General features: G+C 44.9%; 1 protein-coding gene across 6 annotated transcripts in view; it reads right to left on the bottom strand.

The window, feature by feature from the left end:
* Positions 1-811: 811 nt before the first annotated feature.
* The window catches only part of LOC121586539 (receptor-type tyrosine-protein phosphatase U), a 293,456-nt gene continuing 266,281 nt past the window's right edge, over positions 812-27,986 (bottom strand). For 2 of the 6 annotated variants that reach the window (XM_041903293.2, XM_041903291.2), the window contains 11 exons: positions 26,057-26,154; positions 23,769-23,885; positions 23,345-23,499; positions 23,008-23,143; positions 15,811-15,960; positions 14,175-14,510; positions 11,958-12,083; positions 10,616-10,693; positions 9,287-9,444; positions 1,761-1,896; positions 812-1,510 (listed from right to left, as the gene is read on the bottom strand). In XM_041903293.2, the coding sequence (XP_041759227.2) occupies positions 1,430-1,510; positions 1,761-1,896; positions 9,287-9,444; positions 10,616-10,693; positions 11,958-12,083; positions 14,175-14,510; positions 15,811-15,960; positions 23,008-23,143; positions 23,345-23,499; positions 23,769-23,885; positions 26,057-26,154 (1,571 nt within the window). In that variant the 3' untranslated portion in view covers positions 812-1,429. The remainder of the gene's footprint in view (positions 1,511-1,760; positions 1,897-9,286; positions 9,445-10,615; positions 10,694-11,957; positions 12,084-14,174; positions 14,511-15,810; positions 15,961-23,007; positions 23,144-23,344; positions 23,500-23,768; positions 23,886-26,056; positions 26,155-27,986) is intronic. The other 4 variants (XM_041903296.2, XM_041903295.2, XM_041903292.2 and 1 more) reach the window with 3 other exon arrangements.

Genomic DNA, 27,986 nt, shown 5'->3' on the forward strand with positions numbered 1-27,986 from the left:
CACTTTAAGCCGTACACTCCACAGAGCTGGGCTTTATGGAAAAGTGGCCAGAAAAAAGCCATTGCTTAAAGAAAAAAATAAGCAAACACGCTTGGTGTTCGCCAAAAGGCATGTGGGAGACTCCCCAAACATATGGAAGAAGGTACTTGGTTAGATGAGACTAAAACTGAGCTTTTTGGAAAACGCTATGTCTGGCGCAAACCCAACACCTCTCATCACCCCGAGAACATCATCCCCACAGTGAAGCATGGTGGTGGCAGCATCATGCTGTGGGGATGTTTTTCATCGGCAGGGACTGGGAAACTGGTCAGAATTGAAGGAATGATGGATGCCGCTAAATACAGGGAAATTCTTGAGGGAAACCTGTTTCAGTCTTCCAGAGATTTGAGACTGGGACGGAGGTTCACCTTCCAGCAGGACATTGACCCTAAGCATACTGCTAAAGCAACACTTGAGTGGTTTAAGGGGAAACATTTAAATGTCTTGGAATGGCCTAGTCAAAGCCCAGACCTCAATCCAATTGAGAATCTGTGGTATGACTTAAATATCGCTGTACACCAGCAGAACCCATCCAACTTGAAGGAGCTAGAGCAGTTTTGCATTGAAGAATGGGCAAAAATCCCAGTGGCTAGATGTGCCAAGCTTATAGAGACATACCCCAAGAGACTTGCAGCTGTAATTGCTGTAAAAGGTGGGGGGGTGAATAGTTATGCACGCTCAAGTGTTCTGTTTTTTGTTTCAAAATAAAAAAGTGGTAGGCATGTTGTGTAAATCAAATGATACAAACCCCCCAAAAATCAATTTTAATTTCAGGTTGTAAGGCAACAAAATAGGAAAAATGCCAAGGGGGGTGAATACTTTCACAAGCCACTGTATGTGGCACAGAACAGAAGAGTATCTTACAGATGGGATAAGAATGCAGGGGAAAGGAAAATAGTACATTATACAACAGGCAGAAGGTAGGAGCATGTCCCATCATCTCTCTCTGTCTCCCTCTCTTTCTCTCTCATAGTTTTTTTGTCCAGGTCCGTTATGGCAGCAGATACACTCAATCACCCAGAACTGGGGGAAGAGAAGAGAGGGAAGTGAAGCAGAGGAGGAACTAGGCTAGACCCAGGCTGTAGACCCAAGGGGAGACCCAGGACGGAGTGGTGTGGACCAGGCCGGACCCAGGCTAAGACAGCGGACTGAGTCCCAGGCCTCTATCCCTAAACTGCTTCTAGGGTTGAGAAGGTCTGACAAATCTGTGCTAGATGTAGAAGTGTAGAGAGAGAAGCAAAGCAGTGTGGACTTAGGCCCAGGCCCAGGCTGTGGACTCAGGCTAGGACCAGGCTGAGAGGCCCAGGTGTTGTGGACCCAGGCTGAGATTCAGGCTAGGCCCAGGACTCCACTCCATTTCCACTGGGCCTGAGCTGATCTGGGATCAGTGTTATCTCACTTCTATCTCACTCAGGCAGTCCAAGTCGTCCAGGTACTCCAAGGCCAGGTCATAGCAGAACCGGTACTGCTCCTGAAAACAACACAACACAGGTGTCAACATTTCTCTACATGGATACTTTGCTATAGATTTAATCTTGAATTCAATCGATCAGCGATCTGTATTTGTATTTGAGTGTGTAAAACTCTAAACCACTGCAAGTTTGACTGAACTGAGCCTTAAGGAATGCACACTCCTGTCCACCGTATTAGGTCACCCTACCAAAAGAGGTTCTAAAAAGGGTCTCAAGGGTCTTTCCTGGTTAATCAAGGTTATTACTTACCATGGTCTCCACCATGTTGGGTTTGGAGTTGCGTAGTGTCTTGGCAGCGTAGAAGACATCCACCAGGCTGTGATGACGGATCATCTCTAGCAGCATGGTACAAGCACAGAATGTACCGCTCCTACCACCACCGTTACTGTTACACACACAGGGAGCAACACAGACACGTGGGTCAGTGCTTATGAATCATTATGTATACACTTTGTAACCACTGAGAGAGTAGCCTGTGTATTGCGAAATGTGTCAGAATAAGTCAGATTGCGAAACCAGGGTATATGGCACAGAAACAGGTACAGACAGAGACACGGACACATGCCCATAGAGAGATAAATACAGAGACACAAACACTGACACAGACACATACAGAGAGACAGTAACAGACACAGACATCAATGTGAGTCACGTCTCTAGGATACAGGGCAGAGACGGAGGCTGGATCTGTTACGGGGAAAGACATAAGCGAAATGTCACAGCTCAGTCAGACTCGGATCAAGGAGGCTGTCAGAAAAACAGCAATGTGGAGAGCTTTGATGACTAGCAGACTGGCATCTTGAGGAATGTTCTCATTAAATCCAGAAACGAGGAAGTAAATCTAATACAGGGGTGCGTCTCAAATGGCACTCTATTCCCTACGGTAGTGCACTACTTTTGACCAGGGCCCATAGGGCTCTGGTTCAAAATAGTGCACTATATATGGCGCAGGGTGCCATTTGGGATGCATGCTTAGCATGTCGACCCCAGAGTCCAATCCAGGCTGGATATAGATATGTAGTGTAGCTGAAGTGTAGGAGAGGCTGGGGGACTAGAACCTAGAGCGTATCCTTTTTTACAGTAATTATGAAAACTGTGCTGGTAAACAGAAGTGTAGTAGTGAACACTTGGGGGTTGACATTTTATCCAGCCTCATTTAACACTACACACAGGCAGGCTCAGTGCTTTAAACAGTAGAAAGTAATGGTTCAAAAACATGTGCTTTTGATGGTTGTTAAACTACCAAGTGGGACCGGAACCAACACACTAACACAATCTACTGAAGCAAGGTGTGACCTTAGATTACAGTTTTTCTCAATCGCGTACAAGCAATTTTTGGATCTGTGTTGAAACGTATCTATACTGTAGCAGAACAGCAATTATCAAATAAATGTACAGGACATCTGATAATTTTCTTGCCTTAGTACATGACTTGCATATCTTACACCACCTTTTGCAAAATTTTAAATACAAATGTCATATATCTTTTTTTTTTAGCACTGTTAAGTGTTCTGTTCACACAATATAACACATTGTTTTCATCAGAAGACAAATGTGTGCAATTGTGTTCACGGTTTCCAGCAATTAGTAAATACTACTGCACAAAATTCTAAATCACCCCATCAGTGTCATCATACCATGTACAGTTTTTGGAAATATCTAGGCAATGGGGACTGCAGTTGTTGTGATTTTTTTTACAATATTGCGGAGTGCCGAGCACGCCCCCATTCTCATCGATGGAGCTGTAGTGGAGCAGGTTGAGAGCTTCAAGTTCCTTGGTGTCCACATCACCAACAAACTATCATGGTCCAAACACACCAAGAAAGTCGTGAAGAGGGCACGACAATGCCTATTTTCCCTCAGGAGACTGAAAAGATTTGGCATGGGTCCTCAGATCCTCAAAAAGTTATACAGCTGCACCATCGAGAGCATCCTGACTGGTTGCATCACCGCCTGGTATTGCAACTGCTCGGCCTCCGAACGCAAGGCACTACAGAGGGTAGTGCGTATGGCCCAGTACATCACTGGGGCCAAGCTTCCTGCCATCCAGGACCTCTATACCAGGCGGTGTCAGAGGAAGGCCCTAAAAATTGCAAAAGACTCCAGCCACCCTAGTCATAGACTGTTCTCTCTGCTACCGCACGGCAAGCGGTACCGGAGCGCCAAGTCTAGGTCCAAAAGGCTTCTTAACAGCTTCTACCCCCAAGCCATAAGACTGCTGAACAGCTAATCAAATGGCTATCCCCCCCCACCCCCCACCCTTTTACGCTGCTGATACTCGCTGTTTATTATCTATGCATAGTCACTTTACCCCTACCTACCGTGAGGGAAAAAAGTATTTGATCCCCTGCTGATTTTGTACGTTTGCCCACTGACAAAGAAATGATCAGTCTATAATTTTAATGGTAGGTTTATTTGAACAGTGAGAGACAGAATAACAACCAAAAAAAATCCAGAAAAATGCATGTCAAAAATGTTAGAAATTGATTTGCATTTTAATGAGGGAAATAAGTATTTGACCCCCTCTCAATCAGAAAGATTTCTGGCTCCCCGGTGTCTTTTATACAGGTAACGAGCTGAGATTAGGAGCACACTCTTAAAGGGAGTGCTCCTAATCTCAGTTTGTTACCTGTATAAAAGACCTGTCCACAGAAGCAATCAATCAATCAGATTCCAAACTCTCCACCATGGCCAAGACCAAAGAGCTCTCCAAGGATGTCAGGGACAAGATTGTAGACCTACTCAAGGCTGGAATGGGCTACAAGACCATCGCCAAGCAGCTTGGTGAGAAGGTGACAACAGTTGGTGCGATTAATCAAAAATGGAAGAAACACAAAATAACTGTCAATCTCCCTCGGCCTGGGGCTCCATGCAAGATCTCACCTCGTGGAGTTGCAATGATCATGAGAACGGTGAGGAATCAGCCCAGAACTACATGGGAGGATCTTGTCAATGATCTCAAGGCAGCTGGGACCATAGTCACCAAGAAAACAATTGGTAACACACTACACCGTGAAGGACTGAAATCCTGCAGCGCCCGCAAGGTCCCGCTGCTCAAGAAAGCACATATACAGTGGGGGAAAAAAGTATTTAGTCAGCCACCAATTGTGCAAGTTCTCCCACTTAAAAAGATGAGAGAGGACTGTAATTTTCAGAAAATCACATTGTAGGATTTTTTATGAATTTATTTGCAAATTATGGTGGAAAATAATTATTTGGTCAATAACAAAAGTTTCTCAATACTTTGTTATATACCCTTTGTTGGCAATGACACAGGTCAAACGTTTTCTGTAAGTCTTCACAAGGTTTTCACACACTGTTGCTGGTATTTTGGCCCATTCCTCCATGCAGATCTCCTCTAGAACAGTGATGTTTTGGGGCTGTTGCTGGGCAACACAGACTTTCAACTCCCTCCAAAGATTTTCTATGGGGTTGAGATCTGGAGACTGGCTAGGCCACTCCAGGACCTTGAAATGCTTCTTACGAAGCCACTCCTTCGTTGCCCGGGCGGTGTGTTTGGGATCATTGTCATGCTGAAAGACCCAGCCACGTTTCATCTTCAATGCCCTTGCTGATGGAAGGAGGTTTTCACTCAAAATCTCACGATACATGGCCCCATTCATTCTTTCCTTTACACGGATCAGTCGTCCTGGTCCCTTTGCAGAAAAACAGCCCCAAAGCATGATGTTTCCACCCCATGCTTCACAGTAGGTATGGTGTTCTTTGGATGCAACTCAGCATTCTTTGTCCTCCAAACACGACGAGTTGAGTTTTTACCAAAAAAGTTCTATTTTGGTTTCATCTGACCATATGACATTCTCCCAATCCTCTTCTGGATCATCCAAATGCACTCTAGCAAACTTCAGAGGGGCCTGGACATGTACTGGCTTAAGCAGGGGGACACGTCTGGCACTGCAGGATTTGAGTCCCTGGCGGCGTAGTGTGTACTGATGGTAGGCTTTGTTACTTTGGTCCCAGCTCTCTGCAGGTCATTCACTAGGTCCCCCCGTGTGGTTCTGGGATTTTTGCTCACCGTTCTTGTGATCATTTTGACCCCACGGGGTGAGATCTTGCGTGGAGCCCCCAGATCGAGGGAGATTATCAGTGGTCTTGTATGTCTTCCATTTCCTAATAATTGCTCCCACAGTTGATTTCTTCAAACCAAGCTGCTTACCTATTGCAGAATTCAGTCTTCCCAGCCTGGTGCAGGTCTACAATTTTGTTTCTGGTGTCCTTTGACAGCTCTTTGGTCTTGGCCATAGTGGAGTTTGGAGTGTGACTGTTTGAGGTTGTGGACAGGTGTCTTTTATACTGATAACAAGTTCAAACAGGTGCCATTAATACAGGTAACGAGTGGAGGACAGAGGAGCCTCTTAAAGAAGAAGTTACAGGTCTGTGAGAGCCAGAAATCTTGCTTGTTTGTAGGTGACCAAATACTTATTTTCCACCATCATTTGCAAATAAATTCATTAAAAATCCTACAATGTGATTTTCTGGAATTTTTTTCTCAATTTGTCTGTCATAGTTGACGTGTACCTATGATGGAAATTACAGGCCTCTCTCATATTTTTAAGTGGGAGAACTTGCACAATTGGTGGCTGACTAAATACTTTTTTTCCCCACTGTACATGCCCGTCTGAAGTTTGCCAATTAACATCTGAATGATTCAGAGTAGAACTGGGTGAAAGTGTTGTAGTCAGATGAGACCAAAATGGAGCTCTTTGGCATCAACTCAACTCGCCGTGTTTGGAGGAGGAGGAATGCTGCCTATGACCCCAAGAACACCATCCCCACCGTCAAACATGGAGGTGGAAACATTATGCTTTGGGGGTGTTTTTCTGCTAAGGGGACAGGACAACTGGACGATGGACGGGGCCATGTACCGTCAAATCTTGGGTGAGAACCTCCTTCCCTCAGCCAGGGCATTGAAAATGGGTCGTGGATGGGTATTCCAGCATGACAATGACCCAAAACACACGGCCAAGGCAACAAAGGAGTGGCTCAAGAAGAAGAACATTAAGGTCCTGGAGTGGCCAAGCCAGTCTCCAGACCTTAATCGTATAGAAAATCTGTGGAGGGAGCTGAAGGTTCGAGTTGCCAAACGTCAGCCTCGAAACCTTAATGATTTGGAGAAGATCTGCAAAGAGGAGTGGGACAAAATCCCTCCTGAGATGTGTGCAATCCTGGTGGCCAACTACAAGAAACGTCTGACCTCTGTGATTGCCAACAAGGGTTTTGCCACCAAGGACTAAGTCATGTTTTGCAGAGGGGTCAAATACTTATTTCCCTCATTAAAATGCAAATAAATTTATAACATTTTTGACATGCGTTTTTCTGGATTTATTTGTTGTTATTCTGTCTCTCTGTTCAAATAAACCTACCATTAACATTATAGACTGATCATTTCTTTATCAGTGGACAAAAGTACAAAATCAGCAGGGGATCAAATACTTTTTTCCCTCACTGTACATGTACATATTACCTCAATTACCTCAACTAACCTGTACCCCCGCACATTGACTCAGTAATAGTAACCCCAGTATATAGCCTTGTTATTGTTATTTTATTGTTGCTCTTCTATTTTTTACTTTAGTTTATTTAGTAAATATTTTTCTTAACTCTTTTTTTTCTTAAAACTGCATTGTTGGTTAAAGGCTTGTAAGTAAGCATTTCACAGTAAGGTCTACACCTGTTGTATTAGGCACATGTGACAATACAATTTTATTTTATTTGACATGCAGAGATACAGAGAATGAAGTTGGGTTACTTCTAATTAACTTTGGGTTACTCATTAGCAGTGTTGGGGTCGTTACTCATAAAAAGTAATATATAACCTATTACTTGTTACTTCTTGCAACAATAACAAACGAATTTACTTATTACTCCCTGGGAAAAATAATTAGTTACAATACTCGTTATAATACTTTGGCGTTACACCCCAAAACGTTGCGCATCCTCACTCAATGTAAACTGTCATTGGTATTTTGCTAAGTATCTGTCTGAAAGAGGGGGATTCTAATGTGGATAAGGGCAGCATTTTCTTTACTACATACCCAGCTACAAGCTTGTTCAGCTCTCCCTGGTCCTGCTGAACGATTCAAATCAAGCCTTGGTTGTTTGGATGAGGTAGGCCTACAGTCATCTTCAGCAGGCATGGTCAGGTCTCGGGGGTCTTTTACAAGTTTTGTGTTTGCATGTTTGCAGGTGCTTCATGATATTGGAAGTCATGTTTCTAGCAGTGGAGAGGTGTTTCTCGCCTGGGCACAGTTTACATTTTACAGTCATAGTCTTACCATTTTGTCCTACCAAATCAAAGTAATGGGAGTACTTCCATGCTGAGAAAGTCAATGTTTTAGACGCTTCTGACATTTGTCATCTCTCTCACTATAGCAGGTAGTTGTTTTGCCTGCATGTGTAAATAGGAACATGTTAAGAGGATGAAAACAATTAGAATCTGGGGAGTTTAAAAAATATATATTGCAACAACAGAGAGGGAATAATAATCATAAATATCTATTTGATCAGTAACTGTAATATTATTATACAAATTGGAACAGTAACTCTGTTATATTACTCGTAACCGTGAAAAATAATATTATCACTGTAAACCGTTACTTTATAACGCCTTAACCACAAGTCATCATCTTCAACATTGTGACCTTCCATTATAAAGCTTTGCTCTGCTGAGGATTGAAGCCTTTACATTCATATCATTTGTGTTCCTCCATTGTATTCACCTTTAATTATTTGTATTGTGGATTGTGTTTCTATGCACCAATGGAAAGTCTACAAACAATGAGCAAACCAGCCTTTACATTTACATTTTAGTCATTTAGCAGACGCTCTTATCCAGAGAGACTTACAGTTAGTGAGTGCATACATTTTTTTATTTTTTTTCATACTGACCCCCGTGGGAATCGAACCCACAACCCTGCCATTGCAAACGCCATGCTCTACCAACTGAGCTACACGGGACCTTTGTATTGAATACATGGAATTGGATTGTGATGATACTGATGAATGAATCCTGCACCCAATAAATAAATAAAAAATCAGGAATCATATTTGATTTGATGTGTAGGAAATTGTTTAGTGAAATATGCATAAAAGGACAGTAATTGCCCATAATTCTGCACCTTCGGATAGTCCAATTTTGAACATCATGATTTAGTGACTGCAAAGAAAATGTATTGATCTACTGGGAGTTTTAAAAGACAGAGTAACTTTCTGTTTTGTCTGCTTGGTTGCGTTCATCTTTTTGCAAGCAGTCGTGTTCTTTTGATGAGTCTATTAGCAATTTTAAAGGTATAATTTAGTTTTTATGTTTCGAGAAGGCAACTACATTTTGAAAACGCACTTACTGTTTTGTAAAAAGCCACAGCACAGTGTCTTGTAAACTCTATTTTGAAAATGGACAACATTGTTCCAATAAAATGCTTGTACATGATTGAGAAAACGGTAGAATGTCCCACAAGATGGCTGCCACCTGCTTTCTGTACAGTATGCTCACAACAGGAGTCAACAAGAGCCAATGGTGCCTTCAATGTGAAATATGGTTTTGTTTGTATAGTGTCCCTATGGCCCGAGAATCAATCCGACTAGCGCACAGCAGTAAACTTCTTAAGCCAACTTCCTCAACGTTTGCGGAGATCACAATCGCTGAAATCAATCGCAGTGCACGGGTCGTTTGAATCGTTTCTGTGTATCCTATCTGCAAACTAAACTGAAAACTAAAAAAGATTGATGAGCAAAATGGTGGATAGTGGTTAACTCACAGACAGTGGATGATGGTACGTCCCTCTCCACACTCCCTCTGCCAGTTGTGGACCTGGGCCAACAGGCTTAGGAAAGCCTTCTTAGAGTCTGGGACGTCACGGTATGGAGACCAGCGCAGGAACTGGAAATGACGAACCACCAGCTGACCTTCCTGGAGCTGGGGGGGAGAGAGAGAGGGAGGGAGAAAGAAAGAAAGAGAGAGAGAGAGAGAGATAGAGAGAGAGAGATAGAGAGAGAGAGAGAGAGAGAGAGAGAGAGAGAGAGAGAGAGAGAGAGAGAGAGAGAGAGAGAGAGAGAGAGAGAGAGAGAGAGGACAATGCTAATATTGTGTTGTAGACATGTATGGCATCCTAGATTGGACATTTCTACCCCAGAAGGACACTTGTAGCAATGGCAAAGACCTGCCACCATTTCCCTTGGGGCCAAGGCTCCTATTATTCCTGTCTCTGGTATAGTAGTCTAGTGGTCTTTTGTTTACAATAATAATAATAATTTGGTGGGTGCTTATATTTGTCCCAGGGATGTTCAAGGCTGACCGCGGTACTGCAGGCATTGTTTGCAGAAAACAGGATCCCCCATTATAGTGAATGGAAAAATATTTGTGGTCCATCTTCATGTAAATCTTCTTTTTTTTTTTTATTCAATCATGGTACCAATAATTGCTTCTAATACACCAGATTTATGTCCTTGAACCGATTATTTTAAAATCACACACAGAAGAAGGTATAAGGATAATTTAGTTGCTAATGGCAAACTGCAGTAACCTGGTCGGCCTTCAACTTGAGTTACTCAATGAGAGGGGGCAGCACTGAGCTAGCCTGCAACATCCCTTCCAGGAGTAGGTCAAACTGCGCATGTTATTTACATTTACATTTACATTTACATTTACATTTTAGAGCGACTTACAGTTAGTATGACTCCATGAGACACCATTTTAACTGACTTAATTTGGCTTCAATGCGCTATTGAGTCTTCACATAGGAATGAATGGTGTCACGTGATCGATGGCGTTGTCCATTCATATATGCAGTCATTGAATTGTCCCAAGTATATTAAAACGCATTTGTGAATTCGAAATGTGTTTTTTGCATATCCCAACTCCCTCTGAGACAACCTCGGAGAGTGGGGTCACGGCCAGGGTCAGCCATTATCAACAACAACCCTGGAGCAATTCTGGTTAAGTGCCTTGCTCAAGGGCACATCAATAGATTTTTCACCTTGTCTGCTCGGGGATTCAAACTAGCGACCTTTCGGTTACTGGCCCAACACGCTAACAGAAAGGCTACCTGCTGCCCTTAGATTAAATGTTCTACTGTGAGATGAAATACCTTGCTGGGAAAGTGTATATCATCCTCCCTCCCTGTTCCTGTTGCTGGACAGCTCTGATTGGTAGGATCAGTGGGATCCTGTGAAGAGGCAGTGGGGATCGTTTCTGACAGCTGCCTCCCCCTCCTACCCCCTCCATGGGGGAGACTGGGGATGACACTGAGGGGGACAGGTCTCTGACGGGGTGACAGAGGTCTGACAGGAGGGTGAGGCGGGGGGAGGAGGGGAGGCGCTAGGGGGAGGCAAGGAGAGAGACTAGGGACGCTATACCTGACAGGTGGTGAGAAGGGAGAGGTAGGGAGACAGAGGCAGGGAGGCTAGCTGACAGGGGGGTGAGGAGGGGGAGGTAGGGAGACAGAGGCAGGAGGCTAGCTGACAGGGGGGTGAGGAGGGGGAGGTAGGGAGACAGAAGCAGGGAGGCTAGCTGACATGGGGGTGAGGAGGGGGAGGTAGGGAGACAGAAGCAGGGAGGCTAGCTGACAGGGGGGTGAGGAGGGGGAGGTAGGGAGACAGAAGCAGGGAGGCTAGCTGACATGGGGGTGAGGGAGGGGGAGGTAGGGAGACAGAAGCAGGGAGGCTAGCTGACAGGGGGTGAGGAGGGGGAGGTAGGGAGACAGAAGCAGGGAGGCTAGCTGACATGGGGGTGAGGAGGGGGAGGTAGGGAGACAGAGGCAGGGAGGCTAGCTGACAGGGGGGTGAGGAGGGGGAGGTAGTGAGACAGAGGCAGGGAGGCTAGCTGACATGGGGGTGAGGAGGGGGAGGTAGGGAGACAGAGGCAGGGAGGCTAGCTGACAGGGGGGTGAGGAGGGGGAGGTAGTGAGACAGAGGCAGGGAGGCTAGCTGACAAGAGGAGTTGTTTTGCTAGAGGCTAATAGAGGAGCACCTGGGTGGTGAAAGGTGGATGAGGTCAGAGAGAGGTGTTGGGAAGTGCCTGTCTGATCAACGCTGGGAGACTAAGCTAGTCACAATCACGAAGACAACACACAGTCAACGGCTAGGAGAGAGGCACATAGCTATGGGATACAGCACACACACACACACACACACACACACACACACACACACACACACACATGCATGCATACACGTAGACCACAACGGACCATCTACAATGATTTAACAGGCATTGAAAAGGCTGACAATTTGATAATTTCATCATTACGCTGTAAAAAAAATGTTTTAGGTCATTGACAATAATTGTACAAAATTAAAGAGATATGACTAAACTGTCAGACTTGCTGTGTGATGGAACCAGCAGACTGAAATAATCTAAAAAACGTTACTTTATTATTTGACACTTATCAGAGCACAAAAAGGGACTTTTTATCATTGACCACGACCTACCCGCATGATGTTCTGAACCCGGAACAGACGAATGATGATGTCATCATCAGCCGTCATGGACAGGAGCTCCACTGTCATTGGTCCAAACTGCTGCAGCCCAGGCTCTGGCCAGTACTGTAGACACGGCTGAGAGGAAGACAGGACAGGACAGGACAGGACAGAGAGAGAGAGAGAGAGAGAGAGAGAGAGAGAGAGAGAGAGAGAGAGAGAGAGAGAGAGAGAGAGAGAGAGAGAGAGAGAGAGAGAGAGAGAGAGAGAGAGAGAGAGAGAGAGAGAGAGAGAGAGAGAGAGAGAGAGAGAGAGAGAGAGAGAGAGAGAGAGACAGAGAGAGAGAGAGAGAAATAAGAAGATAACAAGTGATTAACGGACTATGGAGGCGGAGGAGTGAAATCAAATCATTATGTCACAGAGCAGGATGGCAGAAGTCAATAACAAGACGCCTGAGGATCGACAGGACAGACATTTAGCCAGATCCACAATTATCCAATTATCCAACACATAGTAGCAGTGTTAACTGCATGAGCAGAAAACACCATCATCACTGAGAACGCTGAGTACAATCAATCACATAGCACAACACCCAACACCACGCCACATAGTTTTACAGCGTTTCATAGCATTTTAATAATTCATCACTCTAAATTATTAACATTAGCCCATTATAAATGAATGCAGTGTGGTCAGTGGGTAACCTCGGCAGTGCCTGGGAGAAATACACATGGAGTCAATTAGGGATTGGTGCACAGAGCACACAGAACTGGCCAAGGTCTTTAGTCAATACAGGTCGCAGCTGCTTCAAAGACTCTCGTCAGCCGAAGGGAGGAACGGAGGGATGGAGACACTGGGGAGTGAAGTGTTAAATTGCTAACAGTGTTAGCTGTGACAGTGAGGGGGACGGAGAGAGGATCAGTAAGGGAAGGAGGGATAGAGGGAGGGAGGGAGAGAGACGGGGGTGTAGTGTTAACATGCTAACAGTGTTAGTTGTGACAGGAAGGGAAGAGGGAGGTAGGGGGAGGCAGGAGGATCAGGGGAGGAAAAAGGTAGCGATAATGTCCAATCAAGTTGACAGAGAGGTATTAACGAGGTGACGGGGTGCAGAGGGAGAGATACATTTTTATACACAGAGAAAGATAGCACAGACGACAGGGGTACACTCTTAATCTACTGGTAGAGAGAGAAAGGGAGGGAGCGGGGGATGGGAAAGAGAGAAAAGAGTGAGAGAGAGGGGGGAAAAAGAGAGCAATTAGGACATGGCAGAGAAGGATAGTAGGACAGAGACGATACAGGAGGGGGAAGAAGAGACGAGAGAGAAGGAGAGAAGAGTAAGGAGAAAGAAAGAGAGTGACAGGAGAGAAAGGGTCAAGGAAGGAGAGGAAAAGAGTGGAGGAGAAAGAGCGAGAGGGAATGAGGGAAGGAGTGAGAGTAGACAAGAAAGAGACAAACAGTTCTAGATGAGAGCCATGGAGTAAACATTAGTCAGGCCAGCACCAGGATACAGTTACAGGTGAAAGATAAGAAGGCCACAGACAAAGCCACACATGAGCAAACACAAGGGCGAGAACAGAATAATAAGAAATCAAATCATTTTTACATATTTAGCAGATACTCTTATCCAGAGCGACTTACAGTTATTGATTACATATTTTTTTTATACTGGCCCCCCGTGGGAATCGAACCCACAACCCTGGCGTTGCAAACGCCATGCTCTATCAACTGAGCTACATCCCTGCCGGCCATTCCCTCCCCTACCCTAGACGACGCTGGGCCAATTGTGCGCCGCCCATGAGTCTCCCGGTCGCGGCCGGCTGCAACAGAGCCTGGATTCGAACCAGGATCTCTAGTGGCACAGTTAGCACTGCGATGCAGTGCCTTAGACCACTGCGCCACTCAGGAGTTGGGAGGAAATAATGTAAATGTTATTTGTCACATGCTTCGTAAACAACAGGTGTAGACTAACAGTGAAAGGCTTAAGGACATGGTAATGCCCTGACAAGAAGGCAAAAAATGAATCAACTATTCATTAATCTACACAAAGGCTATAAGTCAGCTTGCTATGACATGGGATTGGTCAGACCACAGCTTTGACCAATCGAGTATAAGGATGAGATATTTGACCAGTACCTGATAGCCACAGGGCTCGCTCAGTCAGTCAGTCAGTCAGTCAGTCAACATCATCAATTCACTTCCCCCTTCCTTCCTCCATCCTCTGCCCCTCACCTCCCCTCTTCTCACCCAGGCAGAGTTGGACTGGTTGATCTGGTTGAGCATCACCACCGAGGTACATCCATAGTCATAGACCAGCCTCCAGAAGTCTGCTGTGGTTCCCGGTAACGGGTGCGGTGTGACCACGAAGGCGGCGGGCCGGTGGAAGCTGTCGGTGAGAGCGGCGTTGATGTAGTTGCTGCCCTCTGCAATGCCCTCGGTGGTGACCAGGAAGGCCAGGGCGCGGTCGGGAGGCAGGACGTCCATGCTACGGTTCTTCTCGCGGTTCCTAGGCAACAGGGACACGCTGCACTCCTCCATGTCCAGGTGAGGGGTCACAGAGTTCAACGTCTGGAAGAGGGGGCGGAGAGAGATAAAGAAGGAGAGAGGTTGTGATGGAGAGATAGAGAGAGAGAGATAGAGAGAGAGAGAGAGAGAGAGAGAGAGAGAGAGAGAGAGAGAGAGAGAGAGAGAGAGAGAGAGAGAGAGAGAGAGAGAGAGAGAGAGAGAGAGAGAGAGAGCGAGAGAGAGAGAGAGAGAGAGAGAGAGAGAGAGAGAGAGAGAGAGAGAGAGAGAGAGAGAGAGAGCAAAAAGAGAAAAGAGAAAAGAGAAAGCGGACATTGAAAATGTACTCAGCTCAAACTGTTTAACTGTCAATATTTGACAACCGCAAATATTTCACTGTCTAATCATCATCCGGCTGAAACTTTAAAACGCATTAAGCATCAGTCAAAAAAACATGAAGGGGCTTAATGGATAAAAACACATTTCATCGCAAACCACATACATTATGTATAAGCACATTGAGGCTTTGGGAAATGAAATTGGAAGGGAAATTAAACAGATTATTTAACTTGCTGTGTATTGTGTTGAATTATAACTCCCTGTTGAATTTGACAGTATGAATGGTGCATTATAATTATGACTAACTTACATTGCATCAGGATTACATCTTGGAGATATATGTTTAAATTATTATCAGAAACGGTGTCCAAAATGACACCCTATTCACTATTTAGTGCACTACTTTTGGCCAGGCCCAGAGGACTCTGGTCAAAAGTAGTGCATATACAGGGAATAGGGTGCCATTTGGGATTCATCCTAAATGTCTGATTTCAGTGAAGATATTTCATTGGACTATAATAACCATCATGAATGTATTCAATAGCCCGGTCTGAAAGAGATAAGTAGCTGTAATTATGCATGGTGAAGGTCACTAATGATTTGTGTCAATAAAATGGAAGAGGAGGAAGATCCATCTAGTCAGATGAACTAAGATAATCTCATACAGAAATAGGAATTACTGTAATATACAGAAATATGACTTGTCTAATTTACAATCTCAGACTGCTGCAATAGACCATGCATACAGCTAAGGACATGGTACTGTACTGTGCCATGACTAGTGGTTTGGTGAAAGTTAGTGGATCTAAGTTTGCACCATTAATACTAGTACTTGTAAGAGATTCATATAATTATTCTGTGAAATGAGTTCCACTATTTCATTAAACATCAACCCCAACCATTTTCTTTACAAAACATATTGAGGACATCAATACGTCATGGGAAAGAAGTCAAATTCCGGTTGTTATCTAGTCAGATAGTTTCTGGCTGCTAAAACAATGTTTACAAAACATCCTACTAGTCTTACCTGGAACTCCTCTCGTAGCTGGGAGGTGTTGCTCTGTGAGTCAACCCTCAGCATCTCCTTATAGGTCAGAGCAAACTCAATAACTGGTATAGCTGTCTCTCCACACAGACAGGCCTCCAGGATGGCATCATGGATGAACACATACTGCTCCTGAAAGAGAGAGAGAGAGAGAGAGAGAGAGAGAGAGAGAGAGAGAGAGAGAGAGAGAGAGAGAGAGAGAGAGAGAGAGAGAGAGAGAGAGAGAGAGAGAGAGAGAGAGAGAGAGAGAGAGAGAGAGAGAGAGAGAGGGGAAGGTAGCAAGAGAAGGAGGGAGGAGAGGGAGGTAGGGAGGTAGAAAGCGAGCGACAGACAAGACAATTAGATTGAGAAACGAACAAGAAACGTCCAATATCTTGTTTTGATAATAGGACTATAATTGCTAGTGGTTTGGGGGGAAGTGTAACATTGGGATTTCATTACCGTTGTTAATGTCGACTAATTGTTAGAAATATCAACATTCATCACATCACCATGCCCACACACAAATGTTGTTTTGCTATATGTGTACACGTCTGAGGAGAGGAGGAGGTTGTCGGGTGAGGTCGTTGGGTAAGCTTGGCTTTATACATAGTTTGGGCTTTGTCGAGAAAAGCTTAAACTATGTATTTAGATTGTAGTTAGGTATTGTAGGTAGTTATCGTGGGTTGTTGTATGTAATTATTGTAGGTTAGTATTGTCTTCGGCTGAGCCCGGTGAAGCACGAAGCTAGCTAGCTAACCCACTACCTGGACTAGCTGGCGGGTGGCTACTGGCAACTATTAGCAACGGTATAGTTGTTTCACGCCTGAGAGTGCCTGTAATTACGCCAGCTGGCTGCTTACAATAATTACATACAATAATGCCTACCATTCAGCTGTTTTCTAACCTCATTGTCTGAACCGTTAACGTTAGGTAGTAAGTGGCTACTGTGCTTGAAATTTAGCTAGCTTGTTGCTACCTGGATAGCTACTAGTAAACAATAGCTGGAACGACCTAGCGAACAGACGCGAACTGGCTGAGTCAATTCAGTGGCTAGCATTGCACTTGGCTAGCTAACAGTAGCTGCTAGGGGTAAGTCATAACCTACACTTGTGTTTTGTTTTTCAAGGAATTCGGGACATGGGCTTGGCTCTCTCTGTGTGTTCGTGCCGTGAAAGGAGGGGTTTCTTATTTGTCTGAAAGCAATGGCTAGCTAGTATGCTAACTATTCTAGCTAACTAACTGGCTGAATAAGTTGACGACGGACTCGCTCAAGCTGTCGGGACTAACCCACAACGTTAGACACGGACACGAACGATCTGCTTGGCGTGTTGACACACTGGTGGTTTGTTGTGGCCGAGTATTGGTGCTAAACTGCGTTGTTGGAGTCCGGCATGCTAGCTGGCTGTGGCGTCTTATGACTAGGTGCCCTGGACGATTTTCACGGAAGAATACTGTACCAAGTTAGCTAGCTGAATAAACTAAGTTAGTCTATTCCTAGAAAACATTGAACCGCTGTAGTTTACAACAATTATAGTTTCTGAGGTGGAAGTTGGGAGAGTTATATTTGGGTGTTGTGGTGAGGGAGGCCCCGCTCTTTCCTTTCCCAGATGTTTGGTTCATTTCATTCCGATCTCCTTTGCATTATTGTAGCCATTTTCTGTAGCCTGTCAACTATGCCTCTGTCTATCCCTGTTCTCTCCTCTCCACACAGGCTATACAAACGCCTCACACCGCTGCCAACAAGGCAGAGTATATCTCAGCCTATGCTACCCTCCAGTCACTCAACTTCTTGGCGCTGACATGGATTACCACTGAAAACACTGCTACTCCTACTGCTCTCTCCTCGTCTGATCATTTGTTCTCGCATACCCCGAGAGCATCTGGTCAGCGGGGTGGTGGCACAGGAATCCTCATCTCTCCCAAGTGGACATTCTCTATTTTTCCCCTGACCCATCTGTCTATCTCCTTATTTGAATTCCATGCTGTCACAGTCAATAGCCCATTTAAGCTTAACATCCTTGTCATTTATCGCCCTCCAGGTTCCCTTGGAGAGTTTATCAATGAGCTTGACGCCTTGATAAGTTCCTTTCCTGAGGATGGCTCACCCCTCACAGTTCTGGGGGACTTCAACCTCCCTACGTCTACCTTTGACTCATTTCTCTCTGCCTCCTTCTTTCCACTCCTCTCCTCTTTTGACCTCACCCTCTCACCGTCCCCCCCTACTCACAAGGCAGGCAATACGCTTGACCTCATCTTTACTAGATGCTGTTCTTCTACTAATCTCACTGCAACTCCCCTCCATGTTTCCGACCACTACTTTGTATCCTTTTCTCTCTCGCTCTCCTCCAACACTACTCACTCTGCCCCTACTCAGATGGTAATGCGCCGTCGCAACCTTCGCTCTCTCTCTCCCGCTACTCTCTCCTCTTCCATCCTATCATCTCTTCCTTCTGCTCAATCCTTCTCCCTCCAATCTCATGATTCTGCCTCCTCAACCCTCCTCTCCTCCCTTTCTGCATCCTTTGACTCTCTATGTCCACTATCCTCCCGGCCGGCTCGGTCCTCCCCTCCAGCTCCGTGGCTTTATGACTCATTGCGAGCTCACAGAACAGGGCTCCGGGCAGCCGAACGGAAATGGAGGAAAACTAGACTCCCTGCGGACCTGGCATCTTTTCATTCCCTCCTCTCTACATATTCTTCATCTGTTTATGCTGCTAAGGCCACTTTCTACCACTCTAAATTCCAAGCATCTGCCTCTAACCCTAGGAAGCTCTTTGCCACCTTCTCCTCCCTGCTGAATCCCCCCCCCTCCCTCTGTGGATGACTTCATCAACCATTTTGAAAAGAAGGTTGATGACATCCGATCCTCATTTGTTAAGTCAAATGACACTGCTGGTCCTGCTCACACTGCCCTACCCTATGCTCTGACTTCTTTCTCCCCTCTCTCTCCAGATAAAATCTTGCGACTTGTGACGGCTGGCCGCCCAACAACCTGCCCGCTTGACCCTATCCCCTCCTCTCTTCTCCAGACTATCTCCGGTGACCTTCTCCCTTACCTCACCTCGCTGATCAACTCATCCTTGACCGCTGGCTATGTCCCTTCCGTCTTCAAGAGAGCGAGAGTTGCACCCCCTTCTCAAAAAAACCAACACTCGATCCCTCTGATGTCAACAACTACAGACCAGTATCCCTTCTTTATTTTCTCTCCAAAACTATTGAGCGTGCCGTCTTTAGCCAACTCTCTTGTTATCTCTCTCAGAATGACCTTCTTGATCCAAACCAGTCAGGTTTCAAGACTGATCTTTCAACTGAGACTGCTCTTCTCTGTGTCACGGAGGCTCTCCACACTGCTAAAGCTAACTCTCTCTCCTCTGCTCTTGTCCTTCTAGACCTGTCTGCTGCCTTTGATACTGTGAAACATCAGATCCTCCTCTCCAACCTCTCCGAGCTGGGCATCTCCGGCGCGGCTCACTCTTGGATTGCGTCCTACCTGACCGGTCGCTCCTACCAAGTGGCGTGGCGAGAAGCTGTCTCCGCACCACGTGCTCTCACCACTGGTGTCCCCCAGGGCTCAGTTCTAGGCCCTCTCCTATTCTCGCTATACACCAAGTCACTTGGCTCTGTCATATCCTCACATGGCCTCTCCTATCATTGCTACGCAGACGACACACAACTAATCTTCTCCTTTCCCCCTTCTGATAACCAGGTGGCGAATCGCATCTCTGCATGTCTGGCAGACATATCAGTATGGATGATGGATCACCACCTCAAGCTGAACCTTGGCAAGACAGAGCTGCTCTTCCTCCTGGGGAAGGACTGCCCGTTCCATGATCTCGCCATCACGGTTGACAACTCCGTTGTGTCCTCCTCCCAGAGTGCGAAGAGCCTTGGCGTGACCCTGGACAACACCCTGTCGTTCTCCGCTAACATCAAGGCGGTGACCCGATCCTGTAGGTTCATGCTCTACAACATTTGGAGAGTACGACCCTGCCTACACAGGAAGCGGCACAGGTCCTAATCCAGGCACTTGTCATCTCCCGTCTGGATTACTGCAACTCGCTGTTGGCTGGGCTCCCTGCCTGTGCCATTAAACCCCTACAACTCATCCAGAATGCCGCAGCCCGTCTGGTGTTCAACCTTCCCAAGTTCTCTCACGTCACCCCGCTCCTCCGCACACTCCACTGGCTTCCAGTTGAAGCTCGCATCTGCTACAAGACCATGGTGCTTGCCTACGGAGCTGTGAGGGGAACGGCACCTCCGTACCTTCAGGCTCTGATCAGTCCCTACACCCAAACGAGGGCATTGCTTTCATCCACCTCTGGCCTGCTGGCTCCCCTACCTCTGCGGAAGCACAGTTCCCGCTCAGCCCAGTCAAAACTGTTCGCTGCTCTGGCACCACAATGGTGGAACAAGCTCCCTCACGACGCCAGGACAGCGGAGTCACTCACCACCTTCCAGAGACATTTGAAACCCCACCTCTTTAAGGAATACCTGGGATAGGATAAAGCAATCCTTCTACCTCCCCTTACCCCCCCAAAAAAAATTTTTTTAAAAAACATTGTAAAGTGGTTATCCCACTGGCTATAAGGTGAATGCACCAATTTGTAAGTCGCTCTGGATAAGAGCGTCTGATAAATGACGTAAATGTAAATGTAAATGTAATGCTAACCGCTAATAGCAAGAAAGAATAGGATAGGAGAGGGTGTTAGAACATACAGTGGGGAAAAAAAGTATTTAGTCAGCCACCAATTGTGCAAGTTCTCCCACTTAAAAAGATGAGAGAGGCCTGTAATTTTCATCATAGGTACACGTCAACTATGACAGACAAAATGAGAAAAAAAAATCCTGAAAATCACATTGTAGGATTTTTAATGAATTTATTTGCAGATTATGGTGGAAAATAAGTATTTAGTCAATAACAAAAGTTTCTCAATACTTTGTTATATACCCTTTGTTGGCAATGACACAGGTCAAACGTTTTCTGTAAGTCTTCACAAGGTTTTCACACACTGTTGCTGGTATTTTGGCCCATTCCTCCATGCAGATCTCCTCTAGAGCAGTGATGTTTTGGGGCTGTCGCTGGGCAACACGGACTTTCAACTCCCTCCAAAGATTTTCTATGGGGTTGAGATCTGGAGACTGGCTAGGCCACTCCAGGACCTTGAAATGCTTCTTACGAAGCCACTCCTTCGTTGCCCGGGCGGTGTGTTTGGGATCATTGTCATGCTGAAAGACCCAGCCACGTTTCATCTTCAATGCCCTTGCTGATAGAAGGAGGTTTTCACTCAAAATCTCACGATACATGGCCCCATTCATTCTTTCCTTTACACGGATCAGTCGTCCTGGTCCCTTTGCAGAAAAACAGCCCCAAAGCATGATGTTTCCACCCCCATGCTTCACAGTAGGTATGGTGTTCTTTGGATGCAACTCAGCATTCTTTGTCCTCCAAACACGACGAGTTGAGTTTTTACCAAAAAGTTATATTTTGGTTTCATCTGACCATTTGACATTCTCCCAATCCTCTTCTGGATCATCCAAATGCACTCTAGCAAACTTCAGACGGGCCTGGACATGTACTGACTTAAGCAGGGGGACACGTCTGACACTGCAGGATTTGAGTCCCTGGCGGCGTAGTGTGTTACTGATGGTAGGCTTTGTTACTTTGGTCCCAGCTCTCTGCAGGTCATTCACTAGGTCCCCCCGTGTGGTTCTGGGATTTTTGCTCACCGTTCTTGTGATCATTTTGACCCCACGGGGTGAGATCTTGCGTGGAGCCCCAGATCGAGGGAGATTATCAGTGGTCTTGTATGTCTTCCATTTCCTAATAATTGCTCCCACAGTTGATTTCTTCAAACCAAGCTGCTTACCTATTGCAGATTCAGTCTTCCCAGCCTGGTGCAGGTCTACAATTTCGTTTCTGGTGTCCTTTGACAGCTCTTTGGTCTTGGCCATAGTGGAGTTTGGAGTGTGACTGTTTGAGGTTGTGGACAGGTGTCTTTTATACTGATAACAAGTTCAAACAGGTGCCATTAATACAGGTAACGAGTGGAGGACAGAGGAGCCTCTTAAAGAAGAAGTTACAGGTCTGTGAGAGCCAGAAATCTTGCTTGTTTGTAGGTGACCAAATACTTAATTTCCACCATAATTTGCAAATAAATTCATAAAAAATCCTACAATGTGATTTTCTGGAATTTTTTTCTTCAATTTGTCTGTCATAGTTGACGTGTACCTTTGATGAAAATTACAGGCCTCTCTCATCTTTTTAAGTGGGAGAACTTGCACAATTGGTGGCTGACTAAATACTTTTTTTCCCCACTGTACATAAAAAGAGCCAAAAGCCCAAATGCCCAACCCATGCTATATACCCTACCTAAATATCAGTCTATTCAATGCAATTAGTTTGTACATTTGTTTTGACATCTTGGAGTACAAAGAATCTCAGTGACCTGAATTTAAAAGCCTTAATGAGGATACAGATTTTATTTGATCATCACATCAAAAATTGTTTTTCTTGATTGAGTCTAATTATAGCCGTATTAGACTGGTAAACAGGTTTCAAAGTGAGGTTTGAAGTCGACAACATCAGTAAGATTTGTAGACAAAAACATCAGTATAATTCCATACACATTCAGCAGGCATGGAAAGGGCGTCTACCATACTGAATGTTAATCTCTCCTCAGGTTACATCATAATCTATCTCTGTTGATCCCTGGTATTTCAATTAATTATTGATGAATTGCTGGTTTATATAATACCATTATATAGTATACCATATTTTATTTATTTATTTTATTTTACTAGGCAAGTCAGTTAAGAACAAATTCTTATTTACAATGACGGCCTACACTGGCCAAACCCGGACGACGCTGGGCCAATTGTGCGCCGCCCTATGGGACTCCCAATCACGGCCGGTTGTGATACAGCCTGGAATCGAAGGAGTCTGTAGTGACACCTCAAGCACTGAGATGCAATGCCTTAGACCGCTGCGCCACTCGGGAGCCCATATACAGCAGGGGAGGTCAACTCTCCTCCTCGGGAGCTATGTTTATGCAGGCTTTGGCTCCAACCCCTGTGCTAACATACCTGAAACTAATCAGATAATACGTGTGTTAGATTAGGGTTGGAGGGAAAGCCTGCAGGAGAGTAGCTCTCCAGGAGAAGGATTGGGCATCCCTGATATGCAGAATATATTCTTACCTCTGTCTGTATCATGTTGATGCGTCTGGAGCAGAGGGTCTTAACACAGTTGTAGATGTCCACCACTCCCTCACACTCTGCCATATCCAGCATGACGTCCAGTACGATGTAACAGCCTGTTCTGCCTGCTCCCATACTAACACATAGAGGAGAGAGGTCAGGGGTTAAAGGTCAAAGGTTAGGGGTTGGAGGTCATATCCAGCATGACGTCCAGTACGATGTAGCAGCCTGTTCTGCCCACTCCCATACTAACACATAGAGGAGAGAGGTTAGGGGTTAGAGGTCAGGGGTTAGGGGTTGGAGGTCATATCCAGTATGAAGTAAGATGGTCCGTTACCTGCAGTGGACGACCACGGGCCCAGCGTCGGGGGGTGTGGAGGCCTTGACCCGGCGAAGGAAGGCCAGCAGGCCTGTGGCGTGGTAGGGAACGCCATGCTCTGGCCAGGAGGTGAAGTGGAACTGACACACCTCATGTTTGGCTGGGTAGCCCCTCTGGAGGGGAGAATACAGAGGGTCTAATTAATATCATTAATACATCTTTATTTAAACATGAGGAATAACTCCAAGGAACAATGAATATTAAAATGATTTATTATTTGTTAGATATCAATGACTCTATAAAGGCTGTGTTCTCAATAAACTGCCTGGCTGAACAAATGGAGTAAACAAAACACTCTCAAATTGGATGTGATCCCAGGAACCAATACATTTTCAAATTATTTATTATTTGTTAGATAGAAGGACTTTGACTATTCACTCACCCGCTCCATAGCAAAGGTGCGGACGGTGTACTGGGCCAGTGTTTCCGTCTTCAGAAGTGTGATCTTGATGTCTCCATAGAGTTCACTGTCCTCAGGCCAGTACTTACAGCACTTCATCTGAACACACACAACACACAGAACATTTGGACTTTAATCAGGATCTACAGTTGGTTACAGCTTTAGCTGGCTTAACTCTAAACCAATGTTCAAGAGCAAAATCAATACAATACAGTAGCCCATGACAATCATCCTTCTATCCTTCCTGTTTCCAGTGAGAAAAGGTGGACGACTTCATGGTTGTAATCTGGTGGTCATTTCAACCAGTTTTGCCCACTGGGTTGTAGACTTATACTACATAGCTAGTTTATTCCACTGGCAGTTCTTCTATAGGCCTACATTTGAAGTCGGAAGTTAGGAAGTTAGGTTGGAGTCATTAAAACTCGTTTTTCAACCACTCCACAAATGTCTTGTTAACAAACTATAGAATTGGCAAGTCGGTTAGGACATCAACTTTGTGCATGACACAAGTAATTTTTCCAACAATTGTTTACAGACAGATTATTTCACTTATAATTCACTGTATCACAATTCCAGTGGGTCAGAAGTTTACATACACTAAATTGACTGTGCCTTTAAACAGCTTGGAAAATTCCAGAAAATGATGTCATGGCTTTAGAAGCTTCTGATAGGCTAATTGACATCATTTGAGTCAATTGGAGGTGTACCTGTGGATGTATTTCAAGGCCTACCTTCAAACGCAGTGCCTCTTTGCTTGACATCATGGGAAAATCAAAAGAAATCAGCCAAGACCTCCGAAAAAAAATTGTAGACCTCCACAAGTCTGGTTCATCCTTGGGAGCAATTTCCAAACGCCTGAAGGTACCACGTTCATCTGTACAAACAATAGTACGCAACACCATGGGACCACGCAGCCGTCATACCGCTCAGGAAGGAGACGCGTTCTGTCTCCAAGAGATGAATGTACTTTGGTGCGAAAAGTGCAAATCAATCCCAGAACAACAGCAAAGGACCTTGTGAAGATGCTGGAGGAAACAGGTAGAAAAGTATCTATATCCACAGTAAAACAAGTCCTATATCGACATAACCTGAAAGGCCGCTCAGCAAGGAAGAAGCCACTGCTCCAAAACCAGAAGCTTTAGAAGATTCTGATAGGCTAATTGACATAATTTGAGTCAATTGGAGGTGTACCTGTGGATGTATCTCAAGGCCTACCTTCAAACTCAGTGCCTCTTTGCTTGACATCATGGGAAAATCAAAACAAATCAGCCAAGACCTCAGAAATAAAATGGTAGACCTCCACAAGTCTGGTTCATCCTTGGGAGGAAGAAGCCACTGCTCCAAAACCGCCATAAAAAAGCCAGACTACGGTTTGCAACTGCACATGGGGACAAAGATCGTACTTTTTGGAGAAATGTCCTCTGGTCTGATGAAACAAAAATAGAACTGTTTGGCCATAATGACCATTGTTATGTTTGGAAGAAAAAGGGGTTGGCTTGCAAGCCGAAGAACACCATGCCAACCGTGAAGCACGGGGTGGCAGCATCATGCTGTGGGGGTGCTTTGCTGCAAGAGGGACTGGTACACTTCACAAAATAGATGGCATCATGAGGAAGGAAAATCATGTGGATATATTGAAGCAACATCTCAAGACATCAGTCAAGAAGTTAAAGCTTGGTCGCAAATGGGTCTTCCAAATGGACAATGACCCCAAGCATACTTCCAAAGTTGTGGCAAAATGGCTTAAGGACAACAAAGTCAAGGTATTTGAGTGGCCATCACAAAGCCCTGACCTCAATCCTATAGAACATTTGTGGGCAGAACTGAAAAAGCGTGTGCGAGCAAGGAGGCCTACAAACCTGACCCAGTTACACCAGCTCTGTCAGGAGGAATGGGCCAAAATTCACCCAACTTATTGTGGGAAGCTTGTGGAAGGCTACCCGAAACGTTTGACCCACGTTAAACAATTTAAATGCAATGCTACCAAATACTAATTGAGCGTATGTAAACATCTGACCCACTGGTAATGTGATGAAAGAAATAAAAGCTCAAATAAATCATTCTCTCTACTATTATTCTGACATTTCACATTCTTAAAATAAAGTGGTGATCCTAACTGACCAAACACAGGGAATTTCTACTAGGATTAAATGTCAGGAATTGTGAAAAACTGAGTTGAAATGTATTTGGCTAAGGTGTATGTAAACTTCCGACTTCAACTGTATGTAAAGAGTGGGCTTGCAAAGAAACCGAAAGGAAGCGTAACCTACCCTGCCCACCTCCACCAGTTTAGTGATCATGACGATACTGAAGCAATTCTCCTGCCACACCATCCTCCAGAAGTCATAGATCATCTCCTGCTTGGGGCCTGAGGGGGAAGAGAGGAGGACGAGGAGAGGAGAAGGTGGAGGAGGAGGGAAGAAGGAGGGAGAGTAGGAGGAGGACGAGGAGAGGACAATAAGAGGAGAAGGGGGAGGAGGTGGAGGAGGATGACAGGAGGAGGAGGTGGAGGGGGCAGGAGGATGAGGACAGGATAAGGAGAGAAGAGGGAGGAGGTGGAGGAGGAGGGAAGACAGGAGGAGGAAAGGGAGGGGGGAGGTGAAGGAGGAGCATAAAAGGCAGGGATAGAGGGAGTAGAAATAGGATCATAAGTCAGTATAAATAGCAGCAATAACCATCAGGGTCGGGTCTGTAGAATACATGCCAGAGACAAGAGTAACAGTGTCATTTTATGAACCATGGCTCTCCACTCCTCTCTTTCCCCTCTCTGCTCTCCTAGCGTCTGCTGGAAGAATGTAATTTCAATACACCCACAAATCCACAGCTGTTGTGCAAACAACAAACGTCATCAACGTCGAATTTCTCCGGTGAGGCGCGACTCATTCACACAAATCTCCGAAATCTCATTCCCTCGGGACGTGATAGCAGTTTCATTGATTTCATTATACTGTGAGCTTGATGATATCACACGTCTCTATGTCATACCTCTGGTAGAATAATGTGAGGGTGAAAAAATACCATGGCTTTTAATGATAAACATATCCATTCATATCTCATACCTCTGGTGGGTTACGTATTATTTGGAGATTGTGTTGAGAGCAAATGTTAGTGTGTATCATGGCTTTTGATCATGAAAATGCTAATTCATTCCAACCTTTGCTTTCTCTGCACTAGGGCTGGGCGATTTCGCCAACATGTAATATCACGGTATTAAAAAACATATATTATGGTATGAAGGTATTTGACGGTATTTTATGTTTTTGAATAATACCAGTTCAAAATTTGCTTTATGAGTAGTACGTGACCCTAGGGTGGTGTCACGCCCTGACTCTGAGGACTCTTATTTGTTGAGTCAGGGTGTGATTTTCCTTGTTGTGTATGTTCCTATGTGTTATTTTCTAGGGTTGGATCTAGTATGTATAGATCTATGTTGGCCTGTGTGGTTCCCAATCAGAGGCAGCTGTTGCTCGTTGTCTCTGATTGGGGACCATACTTAGGCAGCCATTTGGCACTAGTTAGTTGTGGGATCTTGTTCCGTGTGAGGTATGTTGTTTGTCTACCTTGGACGTTTCGTTTCATTTCATTTGTTGTTTTGTCGGTTGTTTATTCATATAAATAAACATGTATGCATATCACGCTGCGCCTTGGTCCGTCCCGTCTATAAACGAACGTGACAGGTGGCAACACATACATTCTAAGTGATTTCAATGGGTCTTTCTCCATTCTGATTGTTTTATACTGTTCAATTCAACTTCAACCCAAAATATATTTCAGCATTTTCATCAATTTCTGCACTCATCTGAGATCATTTCCACACTGCCACGTAGGTCTGCATGATATGGGCAAACAATCTAGGCCTTATTTTTAACCAAATGTTGCAATTGCAATTTGACTTGCGATTTAGATCAAAACACTTGGATGAACTGTTGGAATCATGGAAATCAACTTATTATTCTAATTCTATAGTTAGAATATGTTAGTGGGCACTTTGAATACAGTGTTGTTTGACATGACAATTAATGAAAATGCCAGGGAGGAGTTATTGTGACACTGTAGGAACCAAAGTGTTGATAAGTGTTTCCTAGGGGACCCTATAATCTTTGGCTACATTTAATGTTTTCTCTTAGCTACTTCATATAGATAACATATTCATGCTTTGCGTATTCCTCTTTGATTTAGAAGATACTGTTGCACAAACAA

Source organism: Coregonus clupeaformis, chromosome 17 (assembly GCF_020615455.1).
Source record: "Coregonus clupeaformis isolate EN_2021a chromosome 17, ASM2061545v1, whole genome shotgun sequence".
Lineage (NCBI taxonomy): Eukaryota > Metazoa > Chordata > Actinopteri > Salmoniformes > Salmonidae > Coregonus > Coregonus clupeaformis.